General features: G+C 33.2%; 1 protein-coding gene across 4 annotated transcripts; it reads right to left on the bottom strand.

Moving 5' to 3' along the window:
• Positions 1-430: 430 nt before the first annotated feature.
• On the bottom strand, positions 431-16,953 carry LOC133182885 (transcription factor GATA-4-like). Of its 4 annotated transcripts, none has more exons than XM_061317743.1 (7): positions 16,765-16,952; positions 14,943-15,852; positions 5,066-5,238; positions 4,493-4,603; positions 3,023-3,148; positions 2,725-2,827; positions 433-1,736 (listed from the first exon to the last, which is right to left on the bottom strand). In XM_061317743.1, exons 2-7 carry the CDS (start codon positions 15,679-15,681, stop codon positions 1,420-1,422), a joined length of 1,569 nt encoding a protein of 522 aa, XP_061173727.1. In that variant the 5' UTR covers positions 15,682-15,852; positions 16,765-16,952; the 3' UTR covers positions 433-1,419. The 4 variants fall into 4 exon arrangements, with proteins under 4 accessions (XP_061173735.1, XP_061173727.1, XP_061173721.1 ...); XM_061317737.1 differs by having other exon boundaries at positions 16,769-16,952; XM_061317758.1 differs by lacking the exon at positions 5,066-5,238 and adding an exon at positions 5,290-5,345 and having other exon boundaries at positions 434-1,736; positions 16,769-16,952.
• Between the last annotated feature and the right edge of the window lie 7,448 nt (positions 16,954-24,401).

Below are 24,401 nucleotides of genomic sequence, written 5' to 3'. Positions count from 1 at the left end.
CAACCCGCTATGTAGAGCTTCACTCCTTTATCATCCTAGCGGTTATATATTATAGCGTCTTTTGTGCTGCTGCTTGTCCAAGAAATACGCTAATATAGGATTTAAAGAAAGAAATATTGAAGCTTTGCTCTAAATGTGCTAATTTATTACTACGCCATTATGTTGATGTGTAACATTGCGCTAAATTTTGGGTGGGCTGATAGTCCTTGAAACTAGGCGATATGGATCCTGAACATATTCCGTCATCTTGAGGTGCTCCCTGGTGATTCACTTAGTTAAGTATACAGACGATTGACAGCCATAGTGATAATAATTTATCAAAGATATTACATGCACGTATATTTAAGAAAAATAACTATTAAGTTCATAACCTTTTTTTCAGCAATAACAACAAAATTCATTCATTTTTTTCTTCTTATTTTGTTTAATCATGTTAAATATGGCAAGAATTGTATTACAAATTTTCTTCAAAGATCAAACACACATCGTAAAACTAAATTGAATTGCAGTAATCAGTGAGTTATCATTTCCGTTTGGCCCCATTTAATCTATTGAATTATACATCTACTTCATTTTACAATTTAAATTTCATGAGGTTTTGATATGCATATTGAATTTTTTACACATAATTCAAAATATCTAACTAGATAATCACAAAAAATACGATAAAATTATAACATCAGAAATATTCTGATTGTCGACTAGCTTTCATAAGGTATGGCAAACCGATTCACGCCCAACTATAGCACCTTTATGTTCACTCACTCGCGTTTACAAACAAACTTGTGTTGAATGTGATCTATACCCTGATAATTACATGTACACTAAGTCACGTGACAGGAAACAGGGAAGGCAAGATCAGTTTAGCTCTCTTTTCGATAAGGCTCAAGTATTGTTTCTGAGTATGATCACCGGGAATGGTACCTGGTGAATGTTTTATTTTTTTAATCGACTGTTGAACATTATGTACACTATTTAACTATGCTATGTAAAGTTTACAGGGATGGATGTTCAATGAAATTTATTTCACATGAACACAGTATGTTTATTGTGAGGTAGTTGTAACGTTTTTCATATTTGATTGACTTTTTCTTGTGGGGTATAAATTTGGTTATTTGCTAATGATTATTAAAATTCATATCTATATAACAAATCCCTCAAATAACAAGCAGTTTCAAATACATGTTGTAGCAGACATGCATTTCAATACAAGTATATACATTTCAAATCTATAGAAAATATGAGACAATCAACAATTTCTAGGCATAATGTATTCCCTAGAACCAACATATGAAAATAATATAATAACGTATAAACCTTCATTTTTTATATTATAATAACTTATAAAAATCTATAGTCAAATGTTGTATAGATTGTATGAATACGTTGTAATGTCTGCGAGATTCGGCTCACTTCCGGTTAATTGGCCCCTACAGTCACAGCACTTAGTGACCCGGATTCAGAATGAAGAGGTCCCCCGTGTCCATGGAGACTATCACTTTCAGTTTTGACCAGAACAGCTTTAGGTGGTGACGGTGATGAATAATGCGGGACGGAAGCTAAGTTCACCGGGCTCCCTAACCCGCTCTCATGATCAACTCCGACGGAAGTGAGGGTTGTCATTGAAGAAGTGTGGCCCATCACATTGGAACTGTTAATGGAACTTGCTAAGGCGTTGTTCTGGTTAGAGGAATTGTTGTTCAAGGTGTTGGGCGAGACGGCTGGTTTTACATCCGCTAATGAAGAGAGAAAACATGTTAGGAAAGCATGGTCACTTAAAACTGTAAACACGATAGCAACACGAGAAACGTGTAAGTGGCTAATCGTAAAGGCGATCTTCAAATCGCTGGTGATGACTTATTAAATAAATATGAAGTTCGGGTGATAAACCAGTGATAAGCATTACAGGAATTCTTGAGTCTGTGGTCAGACTTTCAGCGCCCACTTAGCGAGGAATAGTGTTGACGCAGCTGAGTGCATGTCGTTGGCAAATTAGCAAATAATATTTCATATGTTTGTGAAACTTGAAACTTCAAAAATATTTAACCACATTTGCTCCCAAACCCTTCGAACAGACATATATTTAGATGGGCCAGAATACACATTCAGCATAGAGTTAACAAGCCAATTTATACAATTTCAACTTGTATCGTAACCGGAAACAGACATCGTCAAAGAGAATTAAATCTAATTTTACCAATGCTGTAGCTGAACGAGACCAAAGTTTTGTTTTGAGAAGGTAAATGTACCAAAGTTAATAAATTCAAACTAAAAAATTAACCCCATCTGCTCGATTTCACGTTAATGTAAAAGAGGAATATTAGATCTCTTGCAGTTTTTTGCTGGTTGACTGTTTGTGCACAATAAAGATTCTGAAGCTGTAACAAGTAACGACCTGTAGCCGAGTAAATTAATACTTTTCTTATGGAATCAGAGATTTTTTTTATATCCACTCTATGTCATATCTTCCAAAAGGGGTTTATTTAGTTTTAAACTCTAAAATATCAGACCCATACGAAGTCATACTATTATTATCCACTTATCATTTTTATTAGAAATTTCATATCATGGTCATTTCTATTCTTGTATTGACATACTCAAAACAGGCAAAAGTAAAACGTACTTATTTCTCTCACATGAATTTTTGGGCAGTTAAACATTATATTCACAAGTAAATAATACACAATTTCAAGATTCTAGATCAAGATAGTGAGATGTAGTTACCATTTGATTCCTGTTTACTAGAATTTTTATTCTTGGCAAGATTCTTGGGTTTTCTCTTCCGTGTCTGAATCCCATCTTTCTTCATGGCAAGAGGTCTGTTTACCTGCAAGTTACGATCATTTTATAGTTTCGCACGAAATAGTCCCTCCAATTTGAACAAAATACCGTCTAACTAATTCATTATTTCAGTTTTTACTATTTTCCTGAAGTTTCTCCATCGCCATTAACTTTGACATTTTTCGCCCAACAAAATGGTGAAGTATGGGTTTACAGCCATTTTATTGTTAACTAGACTCACCCCATGTAATTTGTAGTACAGTCCGCATGCGTTACAGACTGGTTCACCTTCGTTGTTGCGACGCCATAATGTAGTCGTTGTCGTGCTGCAGTTGGCGCAAGACAGACCAACCCTTCTGGAGGCTGACTGCAAAAATAAAAAGATCATTTTTATACGGAAAAGTCGTCATATTTCTGAGCATATTATAACAGTTACAAGAACTATTTGGTGTCCGAGACGTTGCTAAACAAACGTTTTCTTTCCTTTTTTAAAATTCCTGTCTCATGCCTTATCAATCTTTTCCCAAGAAGCAGCTGGGTCTGTTGTTCTAAAGAGAATCGATTAAGTAGCCTTTACAAAGAATTGCTTTTAAGGGGAGAGTTTTCAAATTTATTTGAACCAACATACGAAGCGTTTAAGGTTAGGCTAAATATTGATGACAGATGTGGCCAAAAGAATGAGGTTTAACGAAAAGTCCCCTTTGCAACAGAAGCATGGAATAATGAAAGAAACGAGTTTTCCAAAGAACAGTTATTATTATTATTAATTTTATTTATTGATTCGTTTATCTATTTTATTTTGCTTTGTTTAATTTTGTGTTCGTATGTTTAAACTATGATATATTTTTTAAATATCTTTCCAGTAATAATTTAATTTGTTTTTCTAGTGCTGAATTTCTATACTTTTACTTATATTTCTGACAAAATCAATAATTTAAAAGAAAAAGTATATAATTCTAATTTTGATCTTATTCTCAGAGAAAAGCACTGTACATGTATAATATCCAGCATCTGAAGCAAGATAACAGGATTTTCATCATATATTTAGATTTTGGTGATAAAAGAAACCAAGATGTGAACTTGTTCCTTTCAAGAACAGTTAAAAACATGTCGATTCTAGAGTTTTTACTGTGCTTCGTTACATCGAAGGTAATTTGTAGAAGTTTAAGAACTAATTACATGAGTGTTTTTATAACCCAGTAGCTCATTTGTCAGATGGAAAAGAACACCGTCTTTGTTCACAGAGCACGATGTGTATACTTCCCTTCTACCAAAGAACACACTTGTTATGTAACTACTAGCATTTGTTGGATAAATACAAGAAGAAATGTTTATTATAAGAAAAGCCATTTACAAACACGTTTGCATTTTCTGTTCCAGATAAAGTGGTTAACCCAGAGTCGATATGACAGAATCTCGTCAGCCATCGCTGGGAAAAAGACGGAATCCATCAGTGAATTTTATATTGATGCCATTACTTTTAATCACTTTAGAAAGAGACAGCTTCCAAACTTTCATTTTCACCACACACAGCGATGACTGTTCAAGAGTTTTTTTTTTTTCATCGTAAAATGAAAACATCAATACTTTCAATGTCCGAAAAAAACATCGGTGAGAAGTAAGTACAGATTTGAAAAGTTTCAGGTGTCATTTCAAATGTTCTTTTGCAGAAATTATTTTTGAGGTGCAAGTAAGGTGACTGTAAACCTACTCTTGATTTCCCCAGTCCTTTACCACCAGTGGTCCAAGGCCCGAACGCCTGAAGAGTAGGATCAGCTGTTTGATATGGGGGCGTGGCAGGATATGTCTCGCCGAACTCTCCCTACAACACATTGATGGCAGTGCTTAGTTTACGTGCTTGGGGTTGCCTAATTTGTTATTATTGTTAATTAACAATCAATAAAGAAATATAAACATCTAAAACAAAACAAGGAACACAAAGAAAAAAACGCCAAGCAAAATTTCGAAAATGGTGCCGCCCCCGGAAATACCACCCGAGCATTCAGACTAACGCGGTCCGGAAGTCAACAGTTGGTTAGTATTCTAGTAATTTAGTGTGTCAGAAAAAAAATCAAAAATGCAAACGGTTTGTAAAATAAAAAATAAAAGAAGCAAAAATATACTGCAGCTACACGAAAAAGGATGTAGAGAGTGTTTTCCGTTATAAGAGAGGCGAGGAAAAATGGCAGGCATTGAAAATAGCGCGCTTCAACCTACAACGGAATCCATTCTCTACATTCGATATGAATACAGTAGATACAGTTACGAATATTTAAACACTAACCAATCGCCTTTGTGGTTTTATAAGGGGGCGGTTTATCCCATTCATCTTATGATATAATCCACAGGCATTACACAAATAATGACCGGTCCCGTCCCGGCGCCATAAAGGGGTGGATATTGCTCCGCAGTTCACGCATTCCCGACCCTCCAAATCCGCGAAATAGTCCTGTCCATCTAAACAAAGAAAAGAGCTATCTTAATATAGAATGCAGAAGGTATACTTACATAATGTATAGGGCTATATTCCGGATACATCATGCCTGGTATTCCCTTGGTGTGATCTGTGATGCAAAAGAAAAACACGTCATAACACTAATCAAGATTTGACATTTGCTAAGGTGACACATATAATGGAAAAGTCTCAACAACTTTCCTTTATTTTAGATTCGAAAATAAGAGTCTTGTGAATTCCTAATGTTTACTTATCCCATTTTGTTTCTTTTAGATCTATCTTTTGGGATAAAATCTTTTCTTATTATTAATGTTTTAGGGAATATCTAAAGATATCCTGTTAGAAATTTTCCCCATATTTTAATTGAGAAATTTCAAGAGAGCTAAAAGTGCCCCCAAAATGTAAATGTCCAACATAAAAAAGCTTATTAGATTGAGACTTGAAACATCATGCCCTTCGAACCCCTGCCATCAAAGTCTCGTTTCTCTGGTTACCAGTTAACGCAAGGAATTTACGGTCAAGACAAGAGGCATTAAATTACATATTTTATAAGATGATTACAACTCTATTAAACATTTCTTTAACCCTTTACTCTAACGTTAACCGAGGCACATTAGTCTTAGGAAATCTGTCAAGTGATTGGGTCGTGGTCGTTCTACGTCACGACTAGCTCTGTGAACGGCGCCGGGGTAAAAACATACCTGATAACGAACTTATTAAATTGTAAAAATATCAGTGTAAGACACTATATCAAGACAAAATAGGCAGAAACTACATGTTTATTAAAATTCATAGTCACTGTTGAATTAATTTGTTTTACGATGGCGCTCTGTCCTAGTTTCGACTGGCTTTGCAACGAAAAAAAAAAGAAAAAGAAAAAGCAACAGTGCATCAAACACATTAAGAGACCTAATAAACATTTTGCATCTCCAATATTAAAAAAAAATTCAGGTCGCTTAGGTCATCTTTAAAAAATTGTTTGCCCTCTCTCGACCGACTAAAGACTTTTTATACACCTCTAGAAAACGATTTTTGGGGGTGAGGGGGGGTGGGGGTGGGGGGGGGTAAACATTCCGATTTTTTTTCCATCTAGTCAACAACAATTTTTTTTTTTAATTTTACAATCGCAAATACTTGATCATTATAAATAATCTATAATCAAATCCATTTAAAAAAAAATCCCTTACTACATACCCATTTTTTCATCCTGAGTCGGGAAAGGGTCTTATAATGTTTTTTTTTTTTTTTTTTCAAACAGGCAATGTTCTTGCCTTTTTTAGAATTTGTTAAATCTAAGCTGACATCTGTGACATCTGGATAGATTTTAAAAGGTATGCAATGAATTTCCCTAAGAAATTTACTGGAGAAATAACTTTAAATTTTTTGCTGAAGATAAAATTTTCATAATGAATATCATATTCTATACTTATTATTTTTAAAAAAAAATACTTCTTTTGCAGCAAAAAGATTAATTTAACGATTTTATCTTTTGTAATGTGTGTAAATTCACATCTGATAATTTTTGTAAATTTTGGTATTAGTGAGATAAAATTGATTAAGATTCAAAAGTCAATTTTGAATTTTCATTAGATTTCATTCAATACTTAGGAGTGGAGAAATTACCATACTCTTTAAAACAACAGGAAATTCTTCACAAATTGGTCGACAAAATAGATAAAATCGTAGGGTTACGAGCAGGGATGGAAAATTTCAGGGCATATATCATCAAAATCTTTTTCGCAATCGTCAGTTACAGATAACGAAGCAGAGGATACACAGCGAAAAAGTAAATCGGAATCCCTTTCTTATCTCGGAAACATTTTTATATCAACGAGATTTTACGATACTTCAAACCCCAGTGAATACATGTCACTTGGTGCTCACTTGACAACACGCGCAAGCACGCGCGAGATTATCACGAAACTCTGGACGACACGCTGATTTAAATATAAACATTTAATACATATTCTCAATGTGAAATATAGCATCCGTGCCCTTAGCTTTATCTCATTTTTTTTATTTTCATTTTTTTTTCTAAACTAAGATGGGAACTGATAAAATGGATAATTTAGAGCTATCTGATTGTAAGTGATAAGACTTTAAGTAAACGAATTTCAGTATTTTATTCTTAATGAAGCGACAGATAAGATCTAGTGAATCAATACGAGTCGGCTGCTGGTTTGGTTGATAGTTCTAGAGGGGAACTCCGACATCAAACAGACAGGATCAGGTAACGGACTCACATTCTTTAAAATGTTGGAATCAGAAAAAATGGTCATAACTCGTCGTGCCGACTATCCTAATCTTAAGATCTTGTGATGTCATCAATGTATCATATGATATATAGATACCATCTCGGTTCATTCATGAATATTATTCATTCGCCTGCCATGATCCATCATCGTCGCACTTGGGACAAACGGTATCAAAGTCATTTTTTTCACAACCCTTCTATCAATGTTTAGATTTTTAAATACCGATTAAAGCCGATTTGTTTTTGCTACTTGATGTTTTTTGTTCGGGAGTCTCGAGCATTTTATCAATGAAATTACAGAAGAACTGTACGGTGTCTCGGAGAAAGAAAGATGTAACGCGGCCTTCTGTCCACGGTCGTGAAAAGTTAATTCTGTTGAATCCTTTAGGTGATCCTTTGCTTTTAACAGAGATAACCTTCTTGTACAGGATTATTCTAAGTCGAAATCAAATTGATAAACTTGAATGTCAAATTGGCAGATTTAAAAGATAAAGGCAGAAGCAACAGATCATCTCTAAAGCTGGCGTTGCTGCTTTTCCGCTGTACGCGAGGGGGTCGGGACCCTCTAAAGATTGCTTAATGCCTCGTTAACCATTACATTGCGTCATTAAAAGATTCTAGATATTATCTAAGAATTGTTGTTTGTAGTCATTGTTTTAAACATATCAAGTACATCCCCAGTGACTTTTATTCTGTACATTTTAGGACGCTTCCGTTTGTCTCTGTGGATCGTCTTTGGACACATGCACAATAGATTCTCCTGTTGTGTAAGTTAAAAGAACAGAACAGCCAGTCATTAACATTCCGTCACGATTTGGAACCAAAAACCACACTTCCAACAGACGCAAACACACAAACCAAATATTGCTGAATTGAAGCATTTAATAAACCGTCCAGCGGAAATGAGGCCTCATATTAACCATGTAATTTAACTAAAAAATTAAAAAAAAAAAAAAAAAAAGATTGAAATAAAAAAACTGTTAATACCATTATCATTTAGGTACTGTACATAGAAGAAATAGGGTATTCTCTATTACACAGGAGTCTTCGCTTTTCAGAATTTTGTTCATTAAATATTTTTGTCTTCAAATTCACAAAAAAAGTGATGCTACATCGCTCAAATAAAAAAAATTCGATGTTCCCCCTCATCAAACGTGAACTATATAAAAATTGGACCTGATTTCCTTATCTATTTTGATGTAAAATGCTAAGTTTCATCAGATAAGCCTCGCGCTCTAGGAAAGCCCCGCACCTTGCAAAGGTAAATGTCAGCTCTGGGACAGACTCCCATAAAACTCATCCTTCTGGTCCTCCAATAGCAGAGAGCTCAGCGGATCTCTATATTTTATTTATTTTTTTCGAAATGAATTTCTTATCTCTTTTGCATCATTTTTCTTCTTATCAGATTGGTCGGTCGTCTTTGGATATTTCTCAAAAGAGAAATGAGGTACTTTACTTTTCGTTCTGTGGTCGCGGTGTTGCATGCAGTATTTATTTTTATTTACATAGGTTTACGCTACAAAAATTATATAGGCTATAAAAATAATAAATAAATGGATTTTGAATATCAGGATTTCTGTGTCTATGGAATCCGACTACATAACAATATGATTTATGAAATAACAAGAATTCAATAAAGTTGCTCTACCAAACTGAGGTTCATTTGGCTTCATTTTCTGTTGGTAAAGTTCATTCTTTTGCAAATAATTTCAATTATAAAACTACATATATCTGGATTTTATCTGATTAGAAAATTGAATGTGTTTACAGAATTTTGCTTGTAAATATTTTTATCTGATTATTTGCTATTTGATGTTATTGTAACTTTTCAAACAATCGTATCAGTTTTGACAAATAAACTTAGTCTTATCAATTGCCAAAACGCAATGAACGGGTCATCGGGGAGTGAATTTCACGTACAATTTGTAACCGCTTCCTATGTTTGGTTATACCCCTATAAATAACATTTTAGGATAAAATTAATTGGCAAAATATATTCCTACCGTTAGATACATGACGGGCTTCGCGGCAACCTTAGATATTTGTGCTTCAATTTAAGCGATGGTGTAATACTTTAAACCCGAGGAGAATGCTTAAAAATCAATTTATTGAGTTAAACTTGTGTGCATGGCAGGTCTTATCTGACCTCTGGGGTGATTTTTGAATCTCGTGTGTTCTCTCGAGATTTCAATGTTACCTTTGTCTTGATAAAATATACCTACTCCATACCTCCGAATTATCAGATAATCGGTTTATTTGTTAATCTTTTTACTCCACAATATTAGATAAAATGGTTTCCCGGGATCACTCTTTGCAGCCCCGACACTTCAGTAAGATTAAGTGTGGCGATTTTGTCACAAAGAGAGGTAACCTGACAAATTGGTAATAAATGATTTACTGCCATGTAATCATGAGCAAATTATGGAAAAGAACAAGTTTGTACGTCCCTCATATCACATGTTAGTAAAAAACAAAACAATGATTTTATGATAAAGAGATCAACTTTACGAAATTGCGATATTTATTGCGCAAAATATTTATTAAGAAAAATGTATTGCACAATTGTATACTTCACACTGATAATTGACAAGGACTGTCTATGATTGGAGAGAGAGAGAGAGAGAGAGGGAGAGAGAGAGTACAAACAATTAATAAGATTTATTATTAATCTTCAAAATACTTAAATTATTTTATAACTCTAAAGGGCGTCAATTTAAGCGGACCAAATCAAACAGAACCTTTGGTTGTCTGTGGCCACTTATCTGTGTTTGATCTAGAAGATAACACTAGAGGTTTCTTGACATTTTCCCTTAGCTGGGTAGAGAAGGGCTATTTTGTCCCAGGACCGGGTTCGGATTCGTTCAGGTTATCTTTCTCATCATATTTAGGTTACTTCGAGTCATCGTGTCGGTTTCAAGTGCTAATAGTCATGATGGGGCCGTACAATATGGCCAAAAGCCTCAAGCCTTAAGATGAGAATCACGATCTTGTATTCCAAGTCAAACATATACTAGGAAATATAATACCCACCTCTTCTACTTGCCAAGTTCTCTGTTTTATTTTTATTTGTACGAATTATAGAACTATGCGCATTCCCGTGATTTGTGCAGATGGCATGCATCGGGGCCCAATTTTACCAACATCTCCCTTCTGACACAAAACAAGTGTCACTTGTACAAAAATTTGACGAAAACCAGCGTACCCAAACATTTATACTCAGCAACGCAACTAACAACCCAATCAAAGCTCACGTTACCAAAATAATAAATGCAGAAACTCGTCCATAACGAGATTCGGGATTCCGAGAATGGGTGTCTGCTTCCACACGGGTCAATTGTTACTAGATTCGCGTGAAATGTTCAAAATTTTACGCTACATGAGGAAACATTGGGTTGGAATCTGCAGTGAAAACAAAACTTGTTGGGTTTGTCTAGTAATTTCTTGTACCCTATGCTTGGTCAGTTCTGATATATGGGGGAACATGGCTTTATTCTTCAGACATTGACACCATGCATCGCAGCTGTTGGTCGTTAGTACAAAATGCCCAGTTCCTTTAATACAATTGGACAACATGCTGTCTCTCCCCGCAATTAACTCTCCATGTCTCGTTAATAAAATAACTATCATTTTGCATAGGAGTTTTCATTTTACATTCAGATAGTTGTTTTTTTTTTTCCAGTAATTCATGAAGTTGTGATAATCAAAACACGAAAATAAGAATTTTGCTATACTTTTTCTTGCTTTATTTACAAAATCACAAAGAATTCGAAGAAACTCAAGATAATAAATCTCGCAAAATTGATTTCATTTCATTAATTATTTTCATTCATAGCGTATTTTTTAAAAATCAGAAATCAAGTAGTTTTCGTTTGTCGGATATTTTACTCGCATAAAAGAGATATCGCCTCTTGACATTATTAAGGGAGTTAAGAGTGGGTTGTAAATCCTAGTTATACCGCTGTACAACCTTGTGAACAACTTCTAAGTCATGTTTTCCTATACCGAAGAGTACAACCAACAATATAGAGCAATAAACAGCTTTCTTCAGAAATAGAGTTTCGGGGTGTGTTCAGTATAATGTTAAATTATATATATATATATATATATATATATATATATATATATATATATATATATATATATATATATATATATATATATATATATATATATATATATATATATATATATATATATATATATATATATATATATATATACCCCATTGTTAACGCTCAAATTCCATTGTGAAGTTTTTTTTAAATATATTTAAGCATTTGTTTCAAATTAAAGAAAATCTCTACAATTGAACAAAGGAAATAAAATCTCTTGGATAAATTGCAATGTAAAACACAAAGAACAAAATTTATCAAAGAACGAACGAATTTAGACTAGAATAAATCGATTTCCAAATTGGATCGAACTTTCCTTTCACAATAGAAGACAGAAGTCAAACATTTCTGAGTGACAAAGGTTACGAATGGTATGTAAAAGAAAGGTAATTTTTCAACTGTTCCATAATAGATCCAACAGTTGGAAATATAGCTTATTGACTGCTGTGTGTAAGGGATCTGCGTCACTAGTCTTTAAATCACGGAAAAGCCCGCCTGGAAGATAGCTTGATGAATGAACAAATGATAAAGACCAACCAACCCGGGACTAGTGTTTGCTTAAAGACCGACCAGCAAATCATGGGGTGTACGCTCTTTTGAAAGCTCGACTGGAAAAGCAGTCCAAACGACACACGAGGCGTTCTATTCCTAGCAACCCTTTGTTATTACGAGTTTTCATGTTTGCCTGTTTTGTTCTAAGTCGACCAAATACTCCCTAAGTAATATTGACAAATTGTCATAAATTTCCTCCGTCCAATAAAGTTTTGAGGCAGGTATAGCGATACCGGAATGTAACAACGTTGACCACAAGTTCTTGTAAACAATGCTTTCCCCCCAAAAGAAGCTTTAAAATCGTAATATTCCCATCATAATAAATCCCTCCAGTCAAATTTCTCATTAGTTCTTGAAATTACAGAAACAAATATTTCTTATGATTCTAAACTGCTTAACTGAGTAAACAGTGAAAATGCTGAAATAGGTAGTTTTGGGTTTGTCTTGTGAAATAAATTTTCCGAAAAGTGTGAAAGACTGTCAAATAAAGAAATAATGATATTTCTGTGAGCGGCTCTCTAGCTTGCTGGATCTGCAGACTCAATAATTTATGTGTGTTCTATATTGTAAATACGTGTTTCATTTGGCGTTTAATTTCAATTTTAAGATTTGCAGTGTTTATTTTAAATTTTATTTCAAATCCAATAAGACATATCTCCCTGACACTAGAATTTACGACACAATTATATCCTTGTCTTGTTTGGTTTCTCTTCTAATTAAGACGTTCTAGGTCTTTTTTCTATTGAAAGTGTCAATACCTCTAAATGACGCGGCAGAGTTTCATTCCCAATCCCTGGCTAAATATTTCTAAACCTACCCCCCTAACCCGTTTCTCACCGCGTCCTTTATGACAGTTCTATTTTGGTAACGTAGGATTTTGCGGTGGAATCCCTGCGTTGGCAAAATATTAAAGCATCATTTTATTTTGATGGACTTAATGTTCTCCTTAACAAAAACACCTTGTTACGTCCACTGGACAAAGAATTCTACTTTCCTCTGTTTCATGCTCTTGAGGAGATTCCTAGATTTCCACGATTATAGAGCAGATTTTTCCAATATTTCATGCGCATGTTTGTTCTTAGAATTAATCAGTATTTGTTATTCAATGTTTCGTACATTAATTCAAAATTGAACGTGCAAAAATATATTTGGGAGTATGGCTTATATTGTTGAGGAATCATCTCTCGTATTTGTTTAGCATTTAGTCTAGCAATTTTGTCGTGTAATAGTTTCATTCATAGAAATTTTTAAAGGTATTTAATACGTGAAGCTTTCCGACAACCAAATTGTATTAATTCTTAATTGCACAAGTTATATTGTCCTTCCGTTTTATACAATAGTTTCGTGGAATAACTTATCTGTGAAGATATTTAAATTTTTATATTGAAAGTTTGAAACATGCCTTAATATTATTTTCGTTTTTGGTAAGGCATAAAAAATACTCATACTGCATTTCACTTAAGTGTACAAATATGAAATCCAGATTTTCTGTCCTCTTTTTGTAATTTGTATCTACATTCATAATCTTTGCTTATATTTTTTTTTCAAAATTTTTTTTTTTAATTTCTTTAAAAACAAACAAACAAACAAAATTCACTCCGAATTTCATTTGTCTCTTTTATTTATATTTATTTGTTAGTTTATTATTAGCATTCATAATACATTTCTTTTTAAAATTTTCTTATTCTTATTATTTTTTCCTTAAACCCCATTTATTATGATTCACTCATAATTATTCACACTTTTTTTTTTTTAAAAAATTCTCCTCTTTTTTTATTCTATTTTAAACATATTTTTATCTATTCCTTTATTTTTGCCCGATACATTTTTTTTTGGTAGGATCTCTTTGTTCATTTTGTCCATGAGGGTGTTATAATGGGCGTTATTCCCTCAAAAATAATCTTTCCAGGAACATCAAACTACAACTTTAATCACAATCACCATCATTTACTTTCTTTTTTATCAAGCCTATTGCTGTGATAAAATCTATCATTTTATAACCTTTGGTCTACTCGCATGCTTGCAGAGTAAACAAAAATTAAAATTAATAATGAATTTTTTTTTAAAATATCTGCATAAATATGAATATAGTTGATTTAGATATATTCCAAAACTCTGAATCATTAAAAAAAAATTAGAATTACAACAATATATTCCCTGTGTTTTCACAACTATAATTGATAATACTCATAAATTAACTCTATACACACGCTTTGATAAATGTGCCTCTTTCTGATTGGTTATTATTGCAACATTGTTCAAAATAATTATTGAGGCACAATAGGATAGTAATTGTCTATATATCATATTTGTAGCATTTTACCTCACCAAATATGCTTTGTTGTTATTTCCAGATTTTTATATTAATCAAGCAACTTTAAAATTGTACAGAATATCATATAATACTGCTGAATCTGTGAATGGAAATTATGAAATTATCAAGATAACACGTTAATTGTGTAACTCATGATTTGGCCCAATAATTAATGTAAATTTCGACGTATTCGAGAGATGTAATACGAAACAGATACGGACATTGGCCGACAGACATTGACAAGGGCTGAAAGATTTTGCCACTAATTGGACATTATAAGTCCGTGTTTATGCGCATGTATTATATTGGCATTTGTGTATTTACAATCTTCTCACTAAATTCAATAGTTCCTCTAATTATCTTGGGGGAAAGCAAGCAACTATAGAGAATGAAAAATACAGATTCAAAGTAGATAAGAAGATAACGAAAATAGAATCAAAGAAATGGTAGTCAAAAATGTAAAACGATTCCTACCTGCCCCGGGTCTTCTGAGGCCTTGCTGCAGTGCCATGTTGTAGTTCCACGACAACTCGGGGCTCCATGCGGAGTAAGGGCTGATGCCGCTTGGTCGCAGAGAGGGGTTAAATCCAGCCTGGTCTGCCCTCACCGTGGGGGAACTAATGGGAGAGTTAGGCGAAGGAGCGAAGGCGAACCTCGGGGACACGGAGGGATGGGTATTAGGGGTACTGTAGGAAGGGTCAGGTTGCATCCACATAGCGGAACCTCCACTGGGATTAGAAGTTGGCTGTCCAGACGCATACTGCATAGGGAGTACAGCTCTAGTTGTGGGGACGTACACAGGACTGGAACCCGCGTGCATAAAACTATTGGCCCCTGCGGTCTCATGGTAGGTTGGGGCTGTAGCGGTTGGAAGGGACATTGCGTGCATACTGTTCTGAAACATGGTATCTGACTGATGCTGAGAGTTGTCTAGTTTGGAAGACTCACTATCTCCAGCGTTTCGCGTGGTTGAGTTTTCAGTGGCGCTGGGTCGGTCCAGGTGATTAAAAAATACTTCGACTTCTTCGTTTGGCAAGAGTGGGCTGCTCTCCTGGAAATTAAGCATACCCTGCTCCCGGCGAGCAGATGATTCGTCCGAACCGCTAGCGGGGGGATCGGTAGTCTCGTAAGAATGTTCCAAACAATCGACTGGCTCTTGTTTGATATCCGTATACCCTCTTGCACTAACCCAGGAACATTCGGAATATGCCATGAAAATTAGCCATGAAGAGAATTCCCAATTTCGTAGTTTCTACACACGGGTTACTTTCTCCAAATTTGGAAGTTACACACGCTGGTATATCTATAGTCCTGAGATACTGTGCGTAGGAGTGCGCGTGTATGAGGCAGGTGAAAATGGTTGACGTCTGCTGACCAAAAGGTTCTACAAGATAAAAATAAATTCGTGAGGACTGGGACATCAAAATCGTCTTGTTGTAAGACGTCTTTCTTGAAACCTCAAATCAGCTCATTGCCGTTTGATGTTTTTCGGTAAATCGAGTATATTAGCGGTTCTTTGGACTATTGATGTTTATTTTACAATTATAACAAAGACAACAATAAGAAGCCGTTGTTTACAATCACTTACAGAAATCAAACCGAAGAACAAATAACTTAGCCGGATTATGTGATCAGGCTGTCCCTAATTAAACAGATTATTGAAGTAATTTGTAGACGCAGGTGATGCTTTATTAATTAACATTTACTTATATCGAACGTTATAATATTAGAACTGAGGCATTGGCCTGTTTTACATAATTCATAGTTGGAAAAATCTTTAAAAAATTCTCTTCAAATATTTTACTGTAAGGATTGATTTTTAAAATGTGCTTGCTGGAAAATTAGGATTTTTTTAAAAAAAGAAAAATATTGCACAGAATGTGGTAGTACAAGTTTAATTAAAGTTAAAAAATAAAATAAACAATTAACCAAAACTTTGAAGTAAAAGTTTGTTTTACAAAAAATGTGTCCATAAAATTCCTTGAAGTCCTCAAATTAATAATAGTTGATAAAAGTTATTCACAAGTCAATGATAGTTTAATTAACTGATAGCTTAAGAGGAAACATCTCTCAGTGATTATGATATAACACTTGAAACGCTATTATTTTATCATTTTATCAAAATAATAACATTTAAAACCAATATGATAATAAGCCAGCACGATAAATACAATTCGTTTAGAACTAGGGAATCCTATCTTCATTTCGGAACTTTTATCTGTCAACTATCTGTATATCACATAAACGTACCCCAATTATCACAACTCACTAAAAAACCCGATAAAAGGAAACTTACATACCCTCAACGATTTCGGAAAAGTGCCTGTGTCCGGTTTGAATAATACACTTTAGACCATCAGAAGATGAAATGGTCAGTTGTGGATGAAATAGTCACAAAATATGGCTTTAGAAACAGAAAAAATTGCTTCGTTCTTATCACTATCGCTTCGTGCATTTACATTGAATTTAGTGTTTGCATTGGTATCAAGAAAAATCCCGAATGATAACAAAAAGGGGCGGGGTTTAGATTTACATCATGGCAAACTAGCCTATCAGGACCCTATTGCATTGGGGTTCATGTAAACAAGTTACAACGGACATCGAAAACTTATTAGGTGGTTCAAATTATGCACAAAAAATTCTTTAGTAAAATGTAAGAAAAACAAGACCTTAAGTAGGTTGAACATGTCTACCAAGATATGTGTAAAATTCCTCGGAGCTGCCCGTGTATTTTTTATCTGATAAAATCTTGGGGAGTAGAGATTACAATCTGAGAGAAGTTGCGGAGGAGACTTCGGCACACATCTGTATCTATCCTGTAAAAAATCCTGGTGTCATTCCAGCATGTTTTGGTCTAAAATCGTGTTTCAGGTCCTTGCAATATCTCATTAACCCTTACGCAAGAAACAATAAGTTCAAGGCACTGCTTTGAAAGTGTCAATCTTATCTAACTATTGGATAAAAACCTTTTCGTGGGAGAATTCAGGGTTTCATTTTTTATATGGCATTTTTTATTGTTTAATTAAACGGTTAAAAAAAATTCCAGATGCTATAGATTTTACACGTTCTAAATTCCCGACCCATTTTTTATATTTTTCTTTTTAAACCCTAGGTATATATTTTCTCACGAATTCTTACGCAAAATAACGCATTAATTCTAGAAAGCATATTACAAGCTTAGAAAATTGTATTAATGATACATCATAAACCTCTTTTTATTTTTTTCTTCATTTTAAGGAAAAATTATCAACTTATTGATCAGTAACTAATTCAAAGACTAATTTCAAAAGTGTTTGTAATACGTGAATGATATAAAGTGCAAACTTCTACAGAATTTTAACTTTTGCGTCAAGCTCTCTCGGAAGTGAAGAAGAATCAAGAAAAAAAAAATAGAAAATTTGTTGCTTTCGCATAAATCACAAATTTACAATTTTGACGAATTCAAAAGAAAATTATCACCATTATCTCACGAAAACAACGTGAATTTTGATAACGCGTACAAAGTGCTTTCTGTGTGTTCATTTTCAGTTGTAGTTTCATTTTTGATAGCATCTTGTAGTGTAGTTTTTACGAGAATAACAACCTTATTTCCTGGCAGAATTTAGATCGTTGACCAGGTCGGGGATTTATTATGACTGTCAAAATTTAAATTGAAATTTACAATCATATATGGCATATACTGACCACGCTTGAGAATATATCGTAAAACAATAAATCAGTAAGCAATCTACCGGGGACTTTAGGGTTGTCAAGCACCCCACGGCACCAACTCGGACAATAGCATATATTCAAAGTCTCAAATAAATCTCGGGACCCGTGTCAACAGCATTCAAGAAACCCGGACCCTAAGCAAACTGGGGGATAATGAATTTCGTGTTTATATTTCTACCTATGCACTGTAGACGTTTTAGCGTTACCTGGAGATGGAACATGAAACTGATAATACGTTGCTAGGGAAAACACAAAAGATCAACGCTATTAGCGAATCCGCCATTTTATGATCGGCGAATATTTATCTGGCAATAGAATTACGGTTTGCTAATTAATAAACATAATAGGTTTATGCGTCAGCATTATTGGCTATATACTTCCGCTGCTATTCTAAGCCACGGTCGTAAATGCAATAAAAATTGCATAATAATAACATATTAGAATGTGACACATTCCTGTGCCCAAGTTTGATTCTAAGACTCAATTCCGAAGACTAAATTGAACTTTTGGGTGGACTTTAATGCAATAAAATCTTCATTGAATAATAATTATTTAAAAACAGAAAATTTCTAACATCATTCAGAATGCAGATATAAATAATTAAAGTGTAAGATTTTTTTTTATTTTCATCTGAAGTAAAAATATTTTTATTGTTTGACCGTGGTTTGGTCGCCGCACGTGCACACTAAGTAATACATTGAAGGATACGCCTGCTAATGAAGACTGCTAGAAATTTCACACCATCCGAGATTAAAAGACCGACCCTCCCAATGGGGTACCGAATTACCGATAGAAGCCGATTACTTTTCTACATAAAAGTGATATATAACCCCAAGTTTATGTTCATGTAATTTGCAGGAATTTTTGCCAATTTCCAAACACTTCTTATGAGGTAATAGTGACTTTGGAGTGATTGTAGATTGTATTCACAGAATGCATATCCATATCATCAAGGTTTATCAACAAAAATGCATTATCTTCACAGTTTACATGGATTTCAATTCTCTTATTTGTTGATAAGCTAATAGAAACTGATAGGCAACTTTCATGCTTGACGATGTTATAAACATTACATTATAAAAGTGAAATAATGGTAAGTAAACGGTTTAAAACATGAGGTTTTTTTAAAAATAATTATTTGATACGATTTTTTCTACTTCTAAATCTGTATTTTCCTTTTGTTATTCATGCTAAAAGTTAATACTAGAAACATTTAACGTATTGATTAACACCCAATTAAAAAAATTACCTCAAATGTTGTCTGTAGCTAAGCAAGATATTGGAGAATGAAAATTTAACTTTAGAATTGATTTTAATGATGTTTGAACATTTGAAGTTTCCCTTAACTTCCTGTAGTTATGTACAGAGAAGGGAGTAAGAGGGCTCCAGTAATCACACCACCATATTTCACAAAGAACTCAACCGGAGAACATGGAATGTGCTCCTTATTTCTTTTTTATTGTTCTATAATTTTTTTTATTCGTGTTTAATTGGTAGAAATATGATATGGATTAAGAGTTAAGTCCCTTTTACAGAAGGGGTCTCTATTGTTACTTGGATGACGCGGAAGAATTTGTCAGGTGAAGAGGAAACTGAGATAAATAGTTCCCGTACCATCAAGTACTCTTAATCCTATCAACTTTATTGGAAGGGGGAAAAACCAGGAAACTTCCTGGGTTTTCTACACAGATGAACCCTCGGGTATCTAAATTTATAAATTGCTGAGGTAATTGAATTCATGTATATGACTTCTTGACGAGGGAATACCTTAAAGGACTTATTATATGCTCTTAAAAATCGAAATTTTATGAAAAATATCATTTACAACATTGTTTATTTTAAGTATATTTTAATTATTGAGAGATGAAATTCAAATACGGCGATATGCATATATGTACAGCATTTATATGAAAGTTATTTAATTTCATTCCTGAAACTATCTTGTTTAAAGCTTTTAGATCAAACAGCTTTGTCTGATATTGAATACAAAATAAAATGTAATGTAATATTAAAAAAAAAAAACAATGTAATAATTAATGTACACACACGTAAATAAAAGGACAAAGTAAGCACATTTTGTTCGATAAAAATTGAATTGCCATTTCGAATCATGCAGAAATCATTTGAATTTTTTCTATGTTTTTCAGATAAAGTTGTTCAAAGTAATGAATATCAGTAAAAATCAACGGAAATGTTCTAAATAAAACGTAGCAAACGACTTCATCAAAATGTCAAAATTGTATAACAAAGTTGCTATCATACACTAACTACCAATACAAAACTAACTAAGCCAAAAAATAAGTGTCAGAAAATCACCACAGTAAAGCCTGACGTACTTTTTTATTTCGTGTAAATGATAGGAGAATATATATAAAAAAGGTTTTGAAGGGGTATGATTGAGCCTGAGAAATATTCGACATAGCAGTGATGCCTGCCTTCTCAGCTGAAAAGTTAATTAGAGGGACAGGTGCTTTAGAGGGCATCAGACGTGAGAATACGAGGTACTCACCAAAAAAAAAAATCATAGGGTGTAAGTTATCAATGCGATAAATAAATAGACAAATGAATAAATAATTAATAAATAAATAAAGAAATATATAAAGAAAGACACAGAGAAAAAAAAAGAAATAATATAGTTAAATAAGTCCTTTTCCGTAACAAAACCCTTTAGAACTTTAAAAAAAAATGATTAATGCATTCAAACAAACAGAAAGCATTTATGAACCATCCAACCTTGTTCGTCTTTTGCGCAAACACAATGCTCCAAGATATGTACGACTCATATGTACATATATTTCATCTCTGGGACAGTTCTATTACAATATGAAGCTTCATTTGACTTTTGTAAAGCATATTGTCCTTTACAAAAATTCTGATATTTTCTATGCAAATTTGTACAATTCAAATTTTGTATAAGAAACATCAAACTTTTTGTAAAGGACAATATACATGTACATACACTGCAATCTGACTTACATTCGCAATCTATTGTACAAAGTACATCAAGCATCTTCGAAACTTATCTGCTTAAATGATTACTTACAAAATAGTTGTATACTCTACATCTAGATCTCAAAAGCCTACAATTAAGTAGGAATTATTATAGATATTACCTTATTTTTCTAGAAAAAGCTGTTTCCTCAATCAGTTTTGACTAAGTGTGCAAGAACAAGTGTAGAGGAGACAGAGGGAAAAACAACAGAGGCTGTGAATTTATGGACTGTAAATTTTCCTGGTGGTCAGATGAATAATTATTGTCCACATGTCAGTTTGTGTCAATAAGGCGACATTTTACTTTTCTTGGTCTATACGTTTTTCATTCATTTCTTTATCAGTTTCACATTGTTCGTCCGTAAGATAAGTAGGCAAAAACAAACAGACCCTGATATGATTACGTCACGCCGCTGGCCCCGTATCAAGTAACGGACTACAATTCGGTGGGCACCTGCTTCAACTTTCTATTTTCTGTGTAGATACAACTGATATGTATGTAGATAAAACTCATCCTGTTACCCAACGTTTACATATTGTACAACTTGTTGAAAAATGACAGAATTGATGGAGATTTGTATAAACATTTTACAATTTTTGCATGTATACATATTCAGCGATAAAACCTAACAAGTAGTGTTATGTTATGTTTGATGCATATGTCATGTTGTAAATTTTGAATTTACCGGCAAATTCAAAATTTACAACATGACACATATATTGTTATTTGTTAAGGAAGCACCCAAAATGATTGTAGGAAAAACTTGTCATTGCGAGAAACCACTCAAAAATGAAACTAGAGAAGACAATGAAACGATGAAAAAAGGGGGTCAACTCAAGTAAAGGAGTTTATTATGAACCATTTTAAAAGTTATTTTAGATAAGTATAATATAAATAATTATTTATAAAAAAAATATTGTATTGATGACAATGTTAATCCTTTTGAAAAATTTAACGCTCCAAAGATCAATCCCAATGTTTGATAAACAATAAACTTTTCATTAAAAGATTTTTCGCGAGAAAAAAATGTTAGATCTTTTAGAAATTAGTCTCTTTAACATAATTAACTAGTAATTAAATCTTAATTACACCTGATGAAGTACACTGCACATTGAATAAAAAATCGACAAACCCTCACAATTCTCTTCGGATACAAGGAAATGGGTGGCAAAAAGTAAAAACTTTACTTTATCAATGATTTAAATTCTTGATCAAACAAACTCTGGAGCAGATTTTTTTTTATAAGAGTAATATATGTATCATAAAATATCAAACATTTATAAGGGTTATACATGTATCATATAGATTATCAAACATTAATGAAGATTATTCATGTATCACAGATTTTCAAACATTCTTTAGAATATAATTACTGTATTTAACACACTCCCTTTGGAAAATACCAGTAGAGTTATTCACACAGTTTTTATAATTTAATAATTAAAAAGTCATGTCAACATCATTTTAACCATATGACAAAAAATTTGACAGATCTTTGAAAAAGTTTGAATCTGATTTTATAAACAAGAGGATCAAGTTTTTATACATTCCTATTGTCTGATTTGGATAAATGTTGTCTTACAGACACAATAAGTACAGATAAAAAAAGTTTTGGGTCTTTAAAAAAAAATAACTTGAAAGCATTGCGATAGAATTTTACCAGTACCTAGTAGCATATTTCAATATTTAAAACGACATCCATGTAAAAATTACTGTAATTTGATTAATTATTATTGTGATATAATTAATAAGACCTCTTCCCAATTACGTTCTACCATGGCCGTAGGAACCGGGGGGGGGGGGGCACAATAAAAACGTCTGATGACCTTCTTTTTTTTTTTTTTTTGCTTGTCAGGAAATTTTTGGTAGTGCCCCCTCAACTGTCAACTGAAAATGTATGGCTGTGCCCCCCAAACTGAATTTGCTTCCTACGGGCCTGTCTACAATAGACATAATATAGATATCTTTTCTTTTTTTTTAGTTTAAAAGGTAGACACATTTTAGTATTTAAAAATTATTTTTGCTCATTGAAACTCATTCTGTTCTACGTCAAAAATGAAAAAAAAAAGTTCTTGGTTAGTTTTAAACTGCGTACCTCATCCTTAGAAAAGTTTTGTATTCTCTAGATCTACATTTTAAAGTGTAATTTAGAGGATTGTTAATGTTTAAAACTGATTTCCACAAAAACCGTTTCAATCTAAATTATATTCAAAGTACATTTTTTTACTTATAGTTTTATTTCTTAGATACATTTTAGAACTAATTTTGCCTTGCGTGTGTTTCTTTATCTTGATATTCATACCATTTCAAAATAATATTATCTAAAAGACTACATACTGAAAACAGTATGACGTGTTTTTATTCTAAATTTGAGTCTCGAAGAATTTCTATTAGCTTATCTGACAGTTTTTAATGATTGTTGAAACATTTTATGTTTGCAGTTTAGTTCTTAAATTACTTTGTAAAGAAAGCATTTTTTTTTTCTTTTTCATAAATTCAGTGTTCGTGTTGATATACAATTTCAATAAATGTGTCTGCAAAAAAAGGATATGTTGTGTAAAAACGATATTTTTATTTCGAAGACCTAACTGCCATTTTGAATCTTTTCAAGTTAATAAAAAATCTGTAGAGTTAGCGCGGCAAAATATTGTCTTCACAAAATGTTGTCTTCGAAAAATGACTTTGAAATCAGATACAATTTATCTAAAAAAATAAGAAAACATCTTAATATAAAGAATAAATATTTTCATTGAAAGGAGGTAAGAAATGAATTTCAAAAGATCATAGTAATAGAGATGTTTCTGAATATGAAACGAATCCGAATCTGAAAATGAATTTGAAACGAATCTGAATCGGAGGGATCTCGATCCCGATTTGAAAATTAACACATGTATATTATACAGCTGTCCATTGAGACTATGATAACTGAATTTTTTTTTAATTTGGAATATCAATCTGTAACCTCTTTCAAAAGTTTAATGTGTTTGCCCCCCTCCTTCCCCCCTACAAAACCACGACCATATCCTGGAAGTAATTGTACTAGTTCTCCAAAAAAGCCCAACTCTCTCCAGACGTGAAAAACCAATCTGTGTGTTTGGACTTGTGTAATTCTCCTCGACCAACTTGCAAGAGGCCTCTGTTTCCCAAGGAAGGGGGAAGGGGGGAGTTCATATTTGCTTTCTATATTACATATAATTTAATAAATCTGACAAATGGGGGGGGGGGGACTA

This window comes from Saccostrea echinata, unplaced genomic scaffold (genome assembly GCF_033153115.1).
Source record: "Saccostrea echinata isolate AGI-Se365-2 ecotype Australia unplaced genomic scaffold, CSIRO_AGI_Sech_v1 ptg000001l, whole genome shotgun sequence".
NCBI classification, from domain to species: domain Eukaryota; kingdom Metazoa; phylum Mollusca; class Bivalvia; order Ostreida; family Ostreidae; genus Saccostrea; species Saccostrea echinata.
Note: the sequence above shows the minus strand (reverse complement) of the source record. Positions and strands in the feature narration are given on the sequence as shown.

Coding starts and splice junctions, on each gene's coding strand:
- LOC133182885 (XM_061317743.1), bottom strand. CDS start 15,681: ATGGCATATTCCGAATGTTCCTGGGTTAGTGCAAGAGGGTATACGGAT. Junction 5,239..14,942: donor CCTCAGAAGACCCGGGGCAG/GTAGGAATCGTT, acceptor TTCTTTGTTTAG/ATGGACAGGACTATTTCGCG. Junction 1,737..2,724: donor TAGTAAACAGGAATCAAATG/GTAACTACATCT, acceptor TCTCTTCATTAG/CGGATGTAAAACCAGCCGTC.